This window comes from Dreissena polymorpha, chromosome 16 (genome assembly GCF_020536995.1).
Source record: "Dreissena polymorpha isolate Duluth1 chromosome 16, UMN_Dpol_1.0, whole genome shotgun sequence".
In the NCBI taxonomy this organism is placed as follows: domain Eukaryota; kingdom Metazoa; phylum Mollusca; class Bivalvia; order Myida; family Dreissenidae; genus Dreissena; species Dreissena polymorpha.
In genome coordinates, this window is record NC_068370.1 from 50,767,484 (window position 1) to 50,784,850 (window position 17,367).

Sequence of the window (17,367 nt, forward strand, 5' to 3'; positions counted from 1 at the left end):
ATCCCTTGAAAGCAAAATGTGGCAACCTGATTATAGTACACTGTTAATTCAATATAACGCATGTATAGCCCGGAATCCAATATAACGTGGGTGGGTCATGGCTCCCTTTTTTTCTCCAACCTTCCATTTCAGTCTAGAGCGTTGTCTTGAAATTCAAATATGGCATCGTCCGATGTGCTGATTGTATAATGGCTCAATTTTAATCGATTAGAGACCAACCATTACTGGGGAATTTGAATTTAAGTAAATTAGTTTGATTATCTATTGTTTGGTGCAATACAGGTGTGAAAATGGCATGTGTTTCATGTATGTGCTATCGATCTTTAGAATCATTGACAGCTTTGACAAGTTTTACAATACATGTTTTACTTCATTGTTATTTGTAGACAATATGAATTTAAATATTGTTTGCTAAAATACAATTGAAAACCTAACAGGCAAAGAGAAATTATATAAATAATCAATACGATTAGTTCCATCCATTAACATAGGGTAATTGTTTACAGAAATTCACTTTCATTTCGCGCAATTTTCAGGAAATCCCTGGGAAGCATTTATTTTGCATGACTGATAATGATTCAATAAAACATGGCTTTGTATCTGATTGCATTCAATCTTATTTAATCTCACACTATCATTGGTTGTTGCAATTAAATCTGATCAGTTCCCCATGAAGCCGCTGTCCCATACTGCACTGTTCATTTTACACTTCCGAAAAAATTCTTAAACACATTTATGGTCATAAATGGTCAGAATAATTGTTTTTATTGATGTAGTAATTATACAGGATAATCAGATATACAGTGCTCACACTGGCCTTTAGAAAATAATAGCTATCATTTTTTCCTTAAAAAAATAAGAGACGCGGACTTTACGCAAATGGTACTGAAGGCAAAAAGAAAAAAACAATGAATCTCATTTTATCTATATTTTATTAAATGTATATCTATTGGATTTAAGTTATATTATATACTTAAAAACAAGCATAATATCAGTGTGTCATTTTCTTATAAAATATTATCATGGCTTTACAATAAAGAATACAATCAAGGTTGTGGGTGTGACTTAACAAACCAGACATCAGCTTCAGTTACATACATATATACTTTAAAGCAAGCATAATATCACTTTAAAACAAGAATTATATCAGTTTCATTTTCTTAGAAAATATTATCATGACTTTACAAGAAAGAATACAATCAAGGTTGTGGGTGTGACTTAACAAACCAGACATCAGCTACAGTTACATACATACAAGCATATCAATGTCATTTTTAGCTCATCTATTTTTTTAAAAATTGGCGACAGCGTCGGCGTCGGCGTCCGGTTAAGTTTTGCGTTTAGGTCCACTTTTCTCATAAAGTATCAATGCTATTGCATTCAAACTTGGTACACTTACTTACTATCATGAGGGGACTGGGCAGACAAAGTTAGATAACTCTGGCGTGCATTTTGACAGAATTATGTGACCTTTTTATACTTAGAAAATTGAAACTTTTGGTTAAGATTTGTGTTTAGGTCAATTTTATTCCTTAAGTATCAAAGCTATTGCTTTCATACTTGCAACACTTACTATCATAAGGGGACTGTGCAGGCAAAGTTATGTAACTCTGACTGGCATTTTGACAGAATTATTTGCCCTTTTTATACTTTGAAAATTGAAAATTTTGGTTAAGTTTTGTGTTAAGGTCCATTTTATTATGCTCCCCCCAAAAATTTTCTGGGGGGAGCATATAGTCGCCGCTTTGTCTGTCCGTGTGTCCGTGTTTCCGTCCGTCCGTGCACAATTTTTGTCCGGGCTATTTCTCAGCAACTAATGACTGGAATTCACTGAAACTTTATGGGAAGCTTCACTTTCAAGAGGAGATGTGCATATTATCAGCGGGTTCTGGACGGATGATTTTTCACAGAGTTATGGCCCTTTGAAATTTTCCATTAACTGTACATATAGTGCAATTCTTGTCCGGGCTATTTCTCAGCAACTAATGACCGGAATTCAATGAAACTTTATGGGAAGCTTCACTACCAAGAGGAGATGTGCATATTATCAGCGGGTTTTGGTAGGATGATTTTTCACAGAGTTATGGACCTTTGAAATTTTCCATTGTACATATAGTGCAATTCTTGTCCGGGCTATTTCTCAGCAACTAATGACCGGAATTCAATGAAACTTTATGGGAAGCTTCACTACCAAGAGGAGATGTGCATATTATCAGCGGGTTCTGGTCGGATGATTTTTAACAAAGTTATGGCCCTTTGAAATTTTCCATTGTACATATAGTGCAATTCTTGTCTGAGCTATTTCTCAGCAACTTATTACAGGAATTCAATGAAACTTTATGGGAAGCTTCACTACCAACAGGAGATGTGCATATTATCAGCCGGTTATGGTCAGATGATTTTTCACAGAGTTATGGCCCTTTGAAATTTTCTATAAACTGTACATATAGTGCAATTCTTGTCTGGGCTATTTCTCCCCAACTACTGACTGGAATTCAATGAAGCTTTATGGGAAGCTTAACTACCTTGAGAAGATGCGCGTGTTATTTGTGGGTTCTGGTTAAATGATTTATTTAGAGAGTTATGGCCCTTTGAAATTTTTAAGTTGCTAAACCATCCATCGTTTTATTTTGTCCAAAGTTATGACCCTCGAGACGTTTCCTTTTATCTAAATATATAGTGCAATATTGTGACAAAAAAAAACTTTGGGGAGCATCACCCGTCTCCGACGGTTTCTTGTTCCTTAAGTATCAAAGCTATTGCTTTCATACTTGCAACACTTACTAACTATCATATGGGGACTGTGCAGGCAAAGTTATGTAACTCTGACTGGCATTTTGACAGAATTATGTGCCCTTTTTATACTTAGAAAATTGAAAATTTGGTTAAGTTTTGTGTTTAGGTCCACTTTATTCCTAAAGTATCAAAGCTATTGCTTTCATACTTGCAACACTTACTATCATAAGGGGACTGTGCAGGCAAAGTTAGATAACTCTGGCATGCATTTTGACGGAATTATGGGCCCTTTATACTTAGAAAATTGAAAATTTGGTTAAGTTTTGTGTTTGGTCCAATTTACCCCTAAAGTATCATAGATATTGCTTTCATACTTGGAACACTCGCAAACTATCATAAGGGGACAGTAAAGAACAAGTTGCATAACTCTGGTTGTCATTTTTACGGAATTATGGCCCTTTTTTGACTTAGTAACTTTGAATATATGGTTAAATTTTGTGTTTAGATCCACTTTACTTCTAAAGTATCAAGGCTATTGCTTTCAAACTTCAAATTCTTTCATGCTATCATGAGGGTACTGTACCTGGCAAGTTGAATTTTACCTTGACATTTGAATGACCTTGACTCTCAAGGTCAAATTATTAAATTTTGCTAAAATTGCCATAACTTCTTTATTTATGATTAGATTTGAATGATACTTTGACAAAACAACTCTTACCTGACATACCACAATAGACTCCACCCAAACCATCCCCCAAGCCCCACCTCGAATCCTCCCCCCCCCAAAAAAAAAAGTTTTTTTTTTCCTTAAAGATCATCTCATAAATGACCACCACACCCTAACACTATACCCCCTCCCCAACCCAACCTCCCCCCCCCCCCCCCGAAAAAAAAAATAATATTTTTTTTTAAACATGGTTAAAAACACAAATATTTTTTTATATTATTTTATTTTTGAAATACTGTCCAAGAATCCCCCCCCCCCCCCCAAAAAAAAAATTGTGTTTCTTTTTTTTGCATTTTTGGGAGGAAATGTAATAAATGACCACACACCCACACTATACACCCCCCTCCACTCCACCCCTCCTTCCTTTGTGATTGAAATTGAGATAGGTTCCTTCACCTTTAAAAAGAAAAATAGATGAGCGATCTGCACCTGCAAGACGGTGCTCTTGTCTTAGAAAATATTACCATGACTTTACATGAAAGTTACGTTCTTCATAGCACCAAATACTGCAGCCTCGGACGCATTAAGATGTTTGACCCTTATCACTGATTTATTTTGTCTTATAGACTTCGGCACTTGAACTGAAGATTCATTACACTCATCAGATTTTCTACATTCCATGCAGAGACACAATTTCCTCATTAATTTCCTCATTAATTTCCTCATTATTTTCACATTTTTTCACATCACACTTAATTTGCGACTTTTGCTAAATCCAAATGCACTTAATTTCCAAACTTTATTGTCACTTTTTAGTGGCGAAAGCTTACGTTTGGGACGACCCATATTGAAACTTGAATTATTGCAACATTGAAAATCTCAAGTTTTATACTACTTACCTTTGAGAAGTGTCGAATGTTTTTAACGTAAATTAGGACTTTGAGCAACAAAAACACATTAATTATAGAAAATAGCAGAATCGGCTTCTTTAATATAAAAAAAACAATAAAGCAGATGACAATTAGCGGCCGCTGACTTTAAAGCAATGGCGGTATCATTTGAGCAACGTAAACAAAATAATTACAAAAAAATTGAAATCATTATCACGGCCATCAAGAAATGTTGTAACAGTTGACAAATAGCGGTAATTTCGAGGATAAATAGTTGATGGCGATTTAATAATTATTTCATCAAGCAATGTAATCTAATTGCAGAAAAAAAACAGCATGAAAAACAAAACTGGCCAAAAATATTTGCGGGGATTTTCAATAATGATGATGAAATAATAATTGGCGAAAAAATAACAGAGACCTAACAGTTACCGATAATTAGTAAAGCACGGGAAGATTAAAGAAGTTTTCTGAAATATATCACTTCTGTCGAACACTGATTGAGAAAAACGCTCTAGGACACGATGTCGCAGAAGTTAATTGAAGCATGTATGACAATACACAGGGTCGAGTGTGTACATAGGTTATCTCGCTACCAATTTTTCCTGCTTAATGTCTCGATTTACCAGCGTTTCGCACTCGACGTAAAACTTGTAGAGGCAAATTTTTTTTTATGTAGGCAGATAAAATAATCGCCATTTTTTTGCGACAATTTTAAGAAATAATAGCCAGTTGGATAAAATAATCGCCATTGGCGATAATGTCTGGCAGCAACATGAGCACTGGATATATATGCACATTAGAAAAGCAGTATATATACAGTCATCGATACGGTAGGGTTTATATGCATGTATTGGCAAATGACAATACAATCTTGCAATAATTTAGGAATTAATGAGCTCAGAACTTATAACACGAATTCATAACTCTGTCTTGTGGCTTGGACCCCGTCATCAGCGTTATAAGGGAGTTACAGTGTATAATTTGAAAGAGTTTGATTCGATATGGTTCCAATGACTAAGATGTAATGTTTTAATTTTTGTTTCGTCTGCCCAATCAATAATGCCTCGCTTGCATGTCAAGACTCCTGTTGGAGCATTCTTAGGAAACATAGCACATGCAATTAAAACTTGAACTGGTTAAATTAACTCTATTCTTTGTTGTCATCTCGTATGACAAAGCAATAAAATGCATAAATTTGTAGGCTTTTGCACTTCGTAATTGGCAGATGTTATTGAGTAATATGTGCCACGACTTGTTAAGACGCTAATTGACATGTGAGATACTAATTGACACTTGAGAACGTGAAGATATGCAATTGCATTTTGTGTGTATAAATATTGAACGTTCAACAGGGGTGTACCTCAACAACTCTATCCCCGTCTCCCATGCGACATTCAAATTTACTGGTAATGCCATGCTTTCCCAGAGGAAAAATCACACGATGTACACTAATTCTTATTTTCTCACGTTTTTTACGAAATGCACGTGGACCGTTGATCTTTTGCTAGAAAATTACAAAATTGTCAGAAAAGTATAGTTCTATGCAATCCATGCTCCTAATGCTCCTATTTTGAATGCTTAATTAAGCTTTCCAATGCCCCGGATTATTGGATTGTGCAATAGTAAAATGGCGGCATTTTCGGTCCGATTTGGTGGTTTTATTGTCTTTTAATATTTTTTTCTCCATTTTTGCATTTAAAAAACAGCCTGCGCGCTATACACAGGAGCGCGCTATACGTGGAAACCTATGGTAATCTATCACATTGTTTTCAGGATGATCACTCATACTACAAGTCGTTAACGATCAAGCAGTCGAACATCGCCGATTACTGGGTGGAGTTAAAGGACGCCAAGGGACATCAGACCCTCTCTGACAGTCACCGAACAGCTGTGGTGAGAATGGCGAAATATGCTTCACAAAGTTGTTATTGTCCCCTACCGGTTTCACCGGAGGGGACTTATGGTTTGCGCTCTGGGTGTCTGTGTGTCCGTGTGTCTGTCAGTCTGTGAGTCTGTCACACTTTTCTGGATCCTGCGATAACTTTAAAAGTTCTTAATATTTTTTCATGAAACTTGAAACATAGATCGATGGCAATAAGGACATTATGCACGTCATTTCATTTTGCTCCTACGTCAAAAATTCTGGTTGCTATGGCAACAAATATTATAAAAAAAATATATATATATATATTTCTGACAATGGTGGAGCCGGTAGGGGACATATATTGCTTGGCAATAGTCTTGTTTTATATTGAACATAATAGTAGTAGTAGTTGTTAACCCTTTTCCACTCAGATACGCACTTTAATGCCTTTGTTGTCCCTTAGAAAATTGAATTAAATTTAAGATCTTTCTTCCTAGATTCAAGTTTTAATTCTGATCATTTCCACCAATATGGTACTGATGCGCGGCAAACAGTATAAATCTAAACAGACTGTGAGTTACCTGCAGGCTGTTCTGGTTTTATGCTGGTTTCTTATAGCCATTTTAAGTTTGGTTCTGAAAGGGAAAGGGTTTACAAAACTGTGATTTTATATTGATCATTATACTCTCCTTATTTCATCTATTTAATCTGATCGTTCTGACACTAGCACAGATAGCTAACAAACAAATTTGACATTTCATATGTTTATTTTAGAGTTTTGCAATTGTTAAATACTGAACTAAAATGAAGTGCAGTGTCTTGAAAAAAACACAAAATTAACAACGGTTGTGGACATTATTTAACACAAGAAAATATTTAAGGCAAGAAGTGCCCCATACGTGTTTACTTGTTGCAGTTAACATCAAAAATACAATCTCAAGAAAGAAAAGACTCTTCATAAAAACAATGCAATAAAAATAAGTGTCAAAGGGGGTTAAGGATAAACATAAATTCAAACACTATTTTAATTTGTATTCACTATTTTTTTGTCGGCTGTCTCTTTTTGATTTGTTTCAATACAAAATTGCGCCTCATGTGTTTTCAGAACACTTTAAAGAATTTCACTACTGTTCGAAATATAGAATAATGTCCATAGTCATGTTTAATAATAACTCCAGATCTTTTTCAATTTTCAAAAATCTTGCTAATTGGCTCTGAAACTAAGAAGCACATGTATATACTTCACATGTATATACAGTAAAATGTTGAGCAGATACTTCACCTCATATCGTTTTCTCTAGCCAACAGATTTGATTTAAACCTTTTAGAAAAAACACATGCTGTCTGTATTGCCACACTAGAATGAATAGAAGCCTGCTTTTAATGATTCTCGGCAGAAGTGATTAATGGTATCACAATAGAACCGTTCTTTGTCAATACTAAAATGTCTCACTTAAGTTTCTGTTTTCTTTCACTATTTCAGACAGCCTCACTTCCGTTCATGTTTCTATTTTACGGCCATCCAGTGACCAATGTTACCATAGCTACTGGAGGTAAGATCGGCAGTTTTGGTTCCACTACTTAGATACACATTTTGACCTGTTTGCAGTCCCTCAGAAAATTTAATAAAATGATAAATATTTCTTAATAGATTTAAGTTTTAAAGTGTTTTTTCCAACCTTAAGATACTGATGAGCAGCAAATAGCATAAAACATGAACAGTCTGCAAGTTACTCGCAGGCTGTTCTGGTTTAATGCTGGTTGCAAAAGCCATTTTCTCTTTGCTTCAGAGTGGGAAAGGGTTAATGTTAAGTCTGACACTTCAGGCATTTTGAATGGCTTAAATAGCCTTGTATACACTGAATAAGTCATTGCAATGGGTGACACCAATTTTGGTTTCCCATATGTCAATCAGTGGATAAGTCATTTTAAAAGAATTATTGTCAAAAGAAAATTAAATAAAACTGACAAAATAGAATAATTTAATTCTGCTTTATTTAGATGACTGATTTGTTTTCAGCTGAGGATTTGTTTTTGAATGTTCGTCGACTGATTGCAACAATGTTTAAAAAAACCAGCATCAACAGATGTTGAATTACCTTGAATTTGAGTGCATCTAACTAATGATGATTAATTATAAGTAAGACAATGTCACTGACTTAATGTTCTGCATTCAGCATTTATTATGTTAAATAAGTTTATTCCTTTGAAGTTTTTTATTGCTGGATGTGGGAATATAATTGTTTTTGCATGAAGCATGATTTTAAACCAGGTTTTCAACCAGTTGAACAATCTGGTTATTAGCTCTTTCAGTGCTGGAACCACATTTTGAAGGCCTTTGCAAACAGTTTGGATCCAGATGAGACACCACAGAACGTGGCGTCTCATTAGGATCCAAACTGTTTGCTATTCTGATAGTATTCTTTGTAAAAAATCGAAGAAAATGCTAATTTTAGAAATTCAGCAGACAACATTTTAGCAGACGACAAATTTCCCAGCATGCAAAGGGTTAGATTGTGTATGGTGGGCAGGCAGGTAGGTAGGCAGCGTCAAACAGGTGGTTTCCTGCAGATAAATTTAGTTTGCATTTACTTATCTTATTTTTACTTGGGTCAAAGACAAGGTCACTGTTACAAGGTCACTTAATAAGTTGAGTTTGGGTGGGGATAATGTACTGAAATCTTGTTTGTTGGTAGATAATAAAAAGACCGAGCTTGTGATTGCCTTTGATGCATGTCAGGTCAAGCTTAAATGAAAAATATGGTTTCCGTTAAACAACTTGAGTATGGAATAAGGTATTGTTTTGACATTTGTGTTTATAGTTTGCATATATACAGATCTAGATAGAAGTTCATTTAGGGTCACTGTTATTAAAAATGGGAAAAAAAAGGTAAACATGAGAAACTGTTCTGAACTTTTGTATGTTGCAAGCTCACATGCTGACATATCTTTGGATTGCCTTTGGTTCAAGGTCAAGGTCACTGTTACTTAAAATACAAAAACGGTGTTCCGCTCAATAACTTGGATTTGGATAAATGTAATGGAGGTAGCTTACATTTAGATCTAGCTTGTTTAGTTTTGTTTTGCTTTCTTTTAATTTGGGCTACAGGATATATATTTGAAAGGAAAATCAAGTTTAAAATGGTTACAAACATTAATACCACTGCTCTATCAATTTTTTGCTGAAGAGGTGATGTTTATTATTAATGTTGCTGAGCCTGAGGTCTCTGTTTCATCAAATTCAAATCTCAGTGCTTTAAAACCTAAGCATTTAGTATCTTGCGCAGATTTATTAATACCATCAAAAAATTAGTAGATGGATTATAATGCACTGCAATTCCAATATATCGCCATTCGCGTAATCCACGGATCGCGATAGCAATATATCCGGATTGCGATATAATGTGTCAGGTCATTCCTGCATACATATACACTGTAACTCCAATATAACGCGGATGATGGGGTCCAAGCCACGCAACAGCGTTATAAACAGACAGCGTTATAAGTTTTGTGCTTATTTATTTAAGGGGCTATAAAAACAGGTATAGTATAGCCTATAATATAGATCCTGTGTATTGTCATGCTGTGTTGTCATCTGCAAATACATGCATATAAACCGAATCGAACGATAACAGTATACATACCGCTTTTCTAATGTGCACATTTATCCGATAATCCAATATAATTACATCACTTACGAAAAAATAATGTTTAACATTTGTGACACGAAATATGTTTACAAACTTCGTAAACAAATTCATATGCCTACGCCATTTTTCAAAAAAATTAGTACAGTGCATTATGGGACACAGCTTTCATTCAATTTGGATGAGCAAATTTAAATTTAGATTGAATGCAATATGATACATATACAAAGAAATGTTTTATTGCGTCATACGCAGCATGTAAAAAACGTGCTTTCCGTGGACTTTCTGATAACGGGCAAAAATTTCAGTGCATCTCTGTTAACTATTACACTGTGTTAGCATGTAAATAAATCGTCAGGATTTTTAAATTTATTTTTCGTATACGTACTGAAACACACACAAAGATATTTTTATTTATCAAGCATGTGTAGCATATAATAAACGATAACACACTTACACAGCCATAGTTTATACAATAAAATACAATACACGATAGATACAAAACATAAACAGGTAATCGTTTTAAATAACTTTAATTGATAATTATTGCGCTTGCACTTGCCTTATTGAAATTAGCGCACCGAACCGCTCTGATAGGGAATACATGTAATAAACACTGACTTGCGAGTTTTCACACCTTTATTGGCATTACACAACAGATTCCCACCAATTAGCTGTCGAGTGTCGTTTAACCTCTAATCGATTTAAATCAGTTAAACGGACGGAAAAAGCAATCAAGCTGTGATCGTCAGCTTCTTTGAATTTATGAAAATACATGAAGTTGCATAACATGGATTTGAATCAGAAATGGAAGGTTGGAGAAAAAACGGGATCCAAGGACACCCCCCCTGTTATATTGGACACAGCGTTATAACGGACAGCACTATATTGGAGGTACAGTGTATATGCATTAGCATATTTAAGCAATCTCATAACAGGTTGTTTGGCAACATAATTGTAAAATCTGTTTCATCCATATGTTATCCATTGGTGTAACAAAATGATTGGTTGATATAATTAATATCCAAGAATCATGTCAATTTGAAGCAAATTCTATAGAGAACGTTGTCAAAGGTGACATGCGAAATAACCTATAAGTGTTAATTTTTTATGCAGGGCAAGTGGGGTTATAGTTTGTTTCACTACACAAGCGTGGTGTATAATGCAGGCGCCAAACATCTGGACCAAACTGGAATAAGTTATACCCCCACAAACGAAGTTTAGGGGGGTATATAGGAGTGAGCTTGTCTGTTGGTCGGTATGTCGGTCGGTCCTTATTATGTGTCCTCTCTAATTCAAGTAGTTTTCATCGGATCTTCACCAAACTTGGTCAGATGTTGTATCTAGATGATGTCTAAGCCAAGTTCGAACATTGGTCAAGGCAGGTAAAAAACTAGGTCAGGGGGTCACTTAGTGCGTTTTAAACATTGCACTTGGTGTCCGTTCTCTAATTCAAGTAGTTTACATCCGATCTTCACCACACTTGGTCAGAAGTTGTATCTAGATGATGTGTAGGTCAAGTTTGAATATGGACCATGCCGGGTCAAAAACTAGGTCACGGGGTCACTTAGTGCATTTTAAAAATTGAGCATATTGTCAGCTGTTTTTTTTTTTAAGACTAACATGCAAAATATTCTGTGTCAATGCGGCATGTGGGGGTATTCGTCACGTCTGTGACAAAGCTCTAGTTATGAATGTCGGATTATACAGAAAATTGAAGTGCATGAAAAAAAATTGAAGTTCACGACCAACTATTGGTATATTGGATAAAGGGATTTAACACAAGCTCAGTAGAAAATGAGAGACGCAAATTCCTACTTGTTTTCCGAACTCAGAAATCTATAAAATATGTTTCCATGAAAGAGTCATTTCTTACCTAAAAATATTATGGATCTTACAGTTATCAACCTAACAATTAGATGTTGCAATATTTTTATAGTTGACAGGGACAATTTAGTGTATAAATATTTCTTCAAAGCTGAATCATTGTGACTGTTAGGCCAGAGTTTTTTAATAAAAAGATTTTCGGATTTTTTTCCAAAACATGTCCAGTAGGAGGACGGAAAAAAAAAAGAAAAAAAAAAGATGGTGACCAAAAATGCACTATGCTAAAAATGTTATGGTATGAAGTTCTTTGTATATTTCGTGACCAAAATAATAAATGTCAATGAAATTTATTATGTTCTAAACATTCTCATACAAATATTTAGCAATAAACACATTTATTAACAGACCTGCATTTCATACGAATATAATTATAGTTGCATAATTTTCTTTTATCCGAAACAGTTTCTGTTACAAATGAAAATGCACAAACACGCAAATATGTCTTTTGCAAGTAATTCCTTTTGAGACAAAATGAACATCTGAATTAAAAAAAACTCTGGCAAAGTCAATCTTCAAATTGAAAAATCTTAATCTGTCATCCAATCCCCCATGTCACTGCCTAGGCACTTTAATATTCCTCTATTAAAACAACATCTTTTACATGTAATTCAAAAATGAAACACGCCAAGTGTTGCTCGAGTATTAAAAGAAAATACAAACCAAAATCTATTAGTTACAAAATTAACAAGATTAAGCTTGTGATGGTTTAATATTTAAAATTGTAAAACACAAAGCTGAACAAGTTTCCCACTACAATCTTATAGCAAAGAGGAATTATGTAGAGATAGAATAACACATTTTTTTTACAATATATGCAGTATGAAACTAAATTATAATGAATACTATCAACTTATAAAAATACGCAGAAAACATGACACACAGCATAGCATGGAATTATTATTATCATCATCTTACAATGTTATTACCAAACAATGGTTAACATAGTCATGATCATGACACAAGTACAAATCAATTTTAATAGGCCAATGGGGAAATTTTGCACACATATGCAAAGAAACAATATATTGAAAACGCATCATAGAGTACACAGTATATGTCTCTGTAACGAGCTCTTAATCTGCAGTAAATATTTACATTATAACTGAACAAGATTATCTGGATTTATTAAATCCAGCGGTCAGAGACATATGCCCCCCAAACGTGACCTCGACCTTTGACCTAGTGACCTGCAAAATCTTTTAGGCGTCATCTGTCAGTCATAATCAATGTACCCATGAAGTTTCATGATCCTAGGCCTAAGCGTTCTTGAGTTATCATCCGGAAACCATTTGGTGGACGGACCGACAGACGGAACGACGGAATGACATGTGCAAAACAATATACCCCCTCTTCTTCGAAGGGGGGCATAATAATGGTTTGTATTTTATCAATTAATCAGTAATTAACCCTTTGCATGCTTGGAAATTTGTGGTCTGCTAAAATGGCGTCTGCTGAATTGCTACAATTTAATAGCATTTTCTTCGATTTTTTCAAAGAATACTATCAGAATTGCAAACAGTTTTGATCCTGATGAGACGCCACGTTCTGTGGCGTCTCATCTGGATCCAAACTGTTTGCAAAGGCCTTCAAAATTTGGTTCTCACACTGAAAGGGTTAATATAAAAAATAAATAAAATCATTATTTTTGGTCAGCCTGCTAATTGCAATGACAGGTTTGCCAAATAATGAATATATTGCATATATTAAATTGTAAAATTTCTTAAATAATTTACAAATGGTTTACCTGGCAGATGGAAGGTAGCAGTAATTCCTCCTCATCGCCATTAGGACATCAAATGCATTTTCTTTTATAATACTACGATCCTGTGTGGTTTGGTACTTTAAAATAGCATGTATGCATTTCAAGTCGCTCTCGACCAAAACATTCACTGGCATAGATGGGTCACACTTAACCTTATCTGTGTCAATCATTGTCTTAGACGCTTCAAGTGAAGCGATTTCGTCGTGTTCATTAACATGTTTGCGCACAACATCGCCAATTGATTGGTCACTAGTGGCTTTGATAAATTGTTTTGTTGTTTTAGCATCCTGGTAAATAATAAGTCCAAACCAGTATAAAGGCATTAATTTGTGGTCTCGCCACCATTTTGCATGTTTTCAGTAAAAATGATCGATGTTACAGAAGCGCTTATGATACATTTACACGCGATATCGGTAAACGCTTTAAATAAATTACTTCTCTAAAACCCGAAACGCGTTTTGTGTCTAAAACCCGGCTTTTGGCACCCGAAAAAAAATCCGAGATTGAAATTATATAATGTTTGTTTTTTTTTGGTTTCGTCAAAAATAGGAGTCGGCGGGTCCGAAAATCTATTTATTAAAAAACTCTGGCCTTAATTATAGAGGACCAAAAAATGTTGACAATGTAATGGTTGTTGTCTGATTTCTTTCTACTTTATTACTTTATAACAGGTAAAGAGGATAATAAGGAAAATCTGTGTATATGAATATTTAGTAATTCTTCCTTTTAATAAAGTAGATGAAAGTGACTAAATTGACATAACCATTATTGACAAAAGCAGAAATTATGCAGAATATTGTACAGTTCAGTCATGTACGCCTACATGAGACTATGTTTTGAAATATGCCACTCACATCAATTTAATATTTTTCCTTCGAAATTGAATTTTTTTAGCTCACCTGATTGCTCAGGTGAGCTTTTCTGACCTGTCTTTGTCCGTCGTATGTCCGTCCGTATGTCCGTAAACATTTGCTCGTAAACACTCTAGAGGCCACATTTCTTGTCTTATCTTCATGAAACTTGGTCAGAAGCTTTATCCCAATGAAATCTCCGCCAAGTATGAAACTGGGTTGTGCCAGGTCAAAAACTAGGTCACTATATATAGGTAAAAAAAAGAAAAACCTTGTTAACACTGTAGAAGTCACATTTCATGCCCAACCTTCATGTAACTTTGTCAAAATGTTTGTCTTAATGATATCTTGATTGAGTTCAAAAGTGGTTCCTGTGTGTTGAAAAACATGGCCGCAAGTGGGCGGGGCAGTTTTCCTTATTTGGCTATAGAGAAACCTTGTAAACACTCTAGAAGTCACAATTTTTGTCCAATCATCATGAAAGGTGGTCAAAACATTGGTTTTATTGATTTCTTGGACGAGTTCGAAAATGGTCTAGATCGGTGAAAAAACATGGCCGCCAGGGGGCGGGGCAGTTTTCTCTATATGTATATAGTGAAAACATGGAAACACTCTAGAAGTCACATTTTGGTCCAATGTTCATGAAATTTGGTCAGAACATGTGTTTTTTGGATACGACAGTTGATTTCGAAAATGGTTCGGATTGGTAAAAAAGCATGGCCGCTGGGGGAGGGGGTCAATTTCCTTATATTTATATAGTAATAACAGCTTTTGAACACTATATAGTTTATCATGTCAAGGGAAGTAACTGCAAATGAAAAATTATGTTGAATTGACAGAGTTGTCTCCCTTTTTAAAAGATTTGTTTTAAGCGCAAGAAGATTAAGTGGAATTAATTATAAATGATAGTTTTACATTCTGGAAGATACATGTAGAAAACTTTTGAATATGTTTTTTATTGTTTGATGATTCTGTACAATATGGCATTCTTTTGTCAAACAATAAAAGCAAGACAATACGATTTTTATATGTGTAAAATTGTAATATATTGATAAATACATGTTACAATAACACAAAATAGGCAAGATATTGAAGACAAATTACATAAAATGCAACAAAGACAAATTAGCGCCCCGAGCCGATGGTGACAAAGATATTTCGTACATATTTTCCTACAATAACTGAAGAATTCGTCTTTTGATTAGGATCGGAGTTAGTGTTCGTGTGTCGAATGAATAGACATCACTGTAGGAATTTAAAAACAACCATTAGACTAAATTAAGATTCACATCGTACATGCATGATATACATTCTGGCGAATTCTACTGTACAGACATTTTCGATTTCAGAATTAAATATCTCGCTTATTTCGCATTTTTCGATACATGTTCTTCTTAAGTTTTATTTTTAATTATATTGAAATGTATGACCTTGTTAACACTCTAGAGGTCACATTATTTTCCTATCATCATGAAACTTGGTCTGAAGATTTGTCCCAATGATATCTTGGAACATGGCTGCTGGGAGGGGGGCAGTTTTCTTATTATGCCCCCCCCCTTTCGAAGAAGAGAGGTTATATTGTTTTGCTCATGTCGGTCCGTCCGTCCACCAGATGGTTTCCGGATGATAACTCAAGAGTGCTTATGCCAAGGATCATGAAACTTCATAGGTACATTGATCATGACTCGCAGATGACCCCTATTGATTTTCAGGTCACTAGGTCAAAGGTCAAGGTCACGATGCCCCAAAAAAGTAAAATGGTTTCCGGATGATAACTCATGAACGCTTATGCCAAGGATCATGAAACTTCATAGATAAATTAATCATGACTCGCAGATGACCCCTATTGATTTTCAGGTCACTAGGTCAAAGGTCAAGGTCATGGTGACCCAAAGCAGTAAAATGGTTTCCAGATGATAACATAAGAACGCTTATGCCTAAGATCATGAAACTTCATAGGTACAATGATCATGACTCGCAGATGACCCCTATTGATTTTCAGGTCACTAGGTCAAAGGTCAAGGTCACAGTGACCTGAAATAGTAAAAGGGTTCTGGATAATAACTCAAGAACGCTTATGCCTAGGTTCATGAAACTTCATAGGTATATTGATCATGACTCGCATATGACCCCTATTGATTATCAGGTCACTAGGTCAAAGGTCAAGGTCACAGTGCCAAAAAACGTATTCACACAATGGCTGTCAAGGTCACGGTGACTCAACTTAGAAAAATGGTTTCCGGATGTTAACTCAAGAATGCTTATGCCTAGGATCATGAAACTTCATAGGTACATTGATCATGACTCACAGATGAAATAATGATGAAACTTGACCAGGATGTTTGTCTGGACAATATCTAGGTCAAGTTTGACATTTGGTAAAGATTGAATGAACCGACTCCTCTCAGGTGAGCGAACTAGGGCCATCTTGGCCCTCTTGTTTTTTTTATGGCAATTTAGATGAAGAGTTTCATTTATTTTTATTTCAGTGCATGACTGAATGTTCAGACAGTTCATATAGATAATCACCCTCGTTATAAATAAAACTTGCATATTTTGATGTAGAAAAATAAATTACTTATGTTCAACCTTGTGTAGCTGTGATTGATTAAGCCTTAAATGTTATAAAGCACACACCATTTGTTTTCCAACATATGATGGTTTAAAGTATGTTTGTTTGTTTCAAACATTTACTGCAAAAGAAACATTTGATTTATTGATACATTTACCGTCAAGAAAAAAGAAGGTCTTTTTTTACATTAGACCACCCTGCTTAATAGTACAAGGCACGCATCAATTGATTAATGATTATTTTTGAAGAAGTAAGTTAGTTTGAGGTGAAATAAACTTGTATCATAATATTGTCATTCATGCTTTTCTGTTTAGCTTCATTTGTTCAGCAGCTTAAACAGAAAAGTATTCAATGAATTGGACATATTTCTGGAAACTAAAGAGTTTGCAACGACATAAAAGTTCCGAATAAAATGTCTATGCATGTACATGTTCAGAATACATACCAGATATAATGCCTACTTAAATGCTGTTCAGTGTAATAAAGAC

General features: G+C 34.9%; 1 protein-coding gene across 46 annotated transcripts in view; it reads left to right on the top strand.

The window, feature by feature from the left end:
• The window catches only part of LOC127862458 (plexin domain-containing protein 1-like), a 146,966-nt gene that overhangs the window by 51,041 nt on the left and 78,558 nt on the right, over positions 1 to 17,367 (top strand). For all 46 annotated transcript variants that reach the window (XM_052401573.1, XM_052401579.1, XM_052401583.1 and 43 more), the window contains exons 3-4: positions 6,070 to 6,189; positions 7,644 to 7,713. In XM_052401573.1, coding sequence (XP_052257533.1) covers positions 6,070 to 6,189; positions 7,644 to 7,713 — 190 coding nt within the window. The remainder of the gene's footprint in view (positions 1 to 6,069; positions 6,190 to 7,643; positions 7,714 to 17,367) is intronic.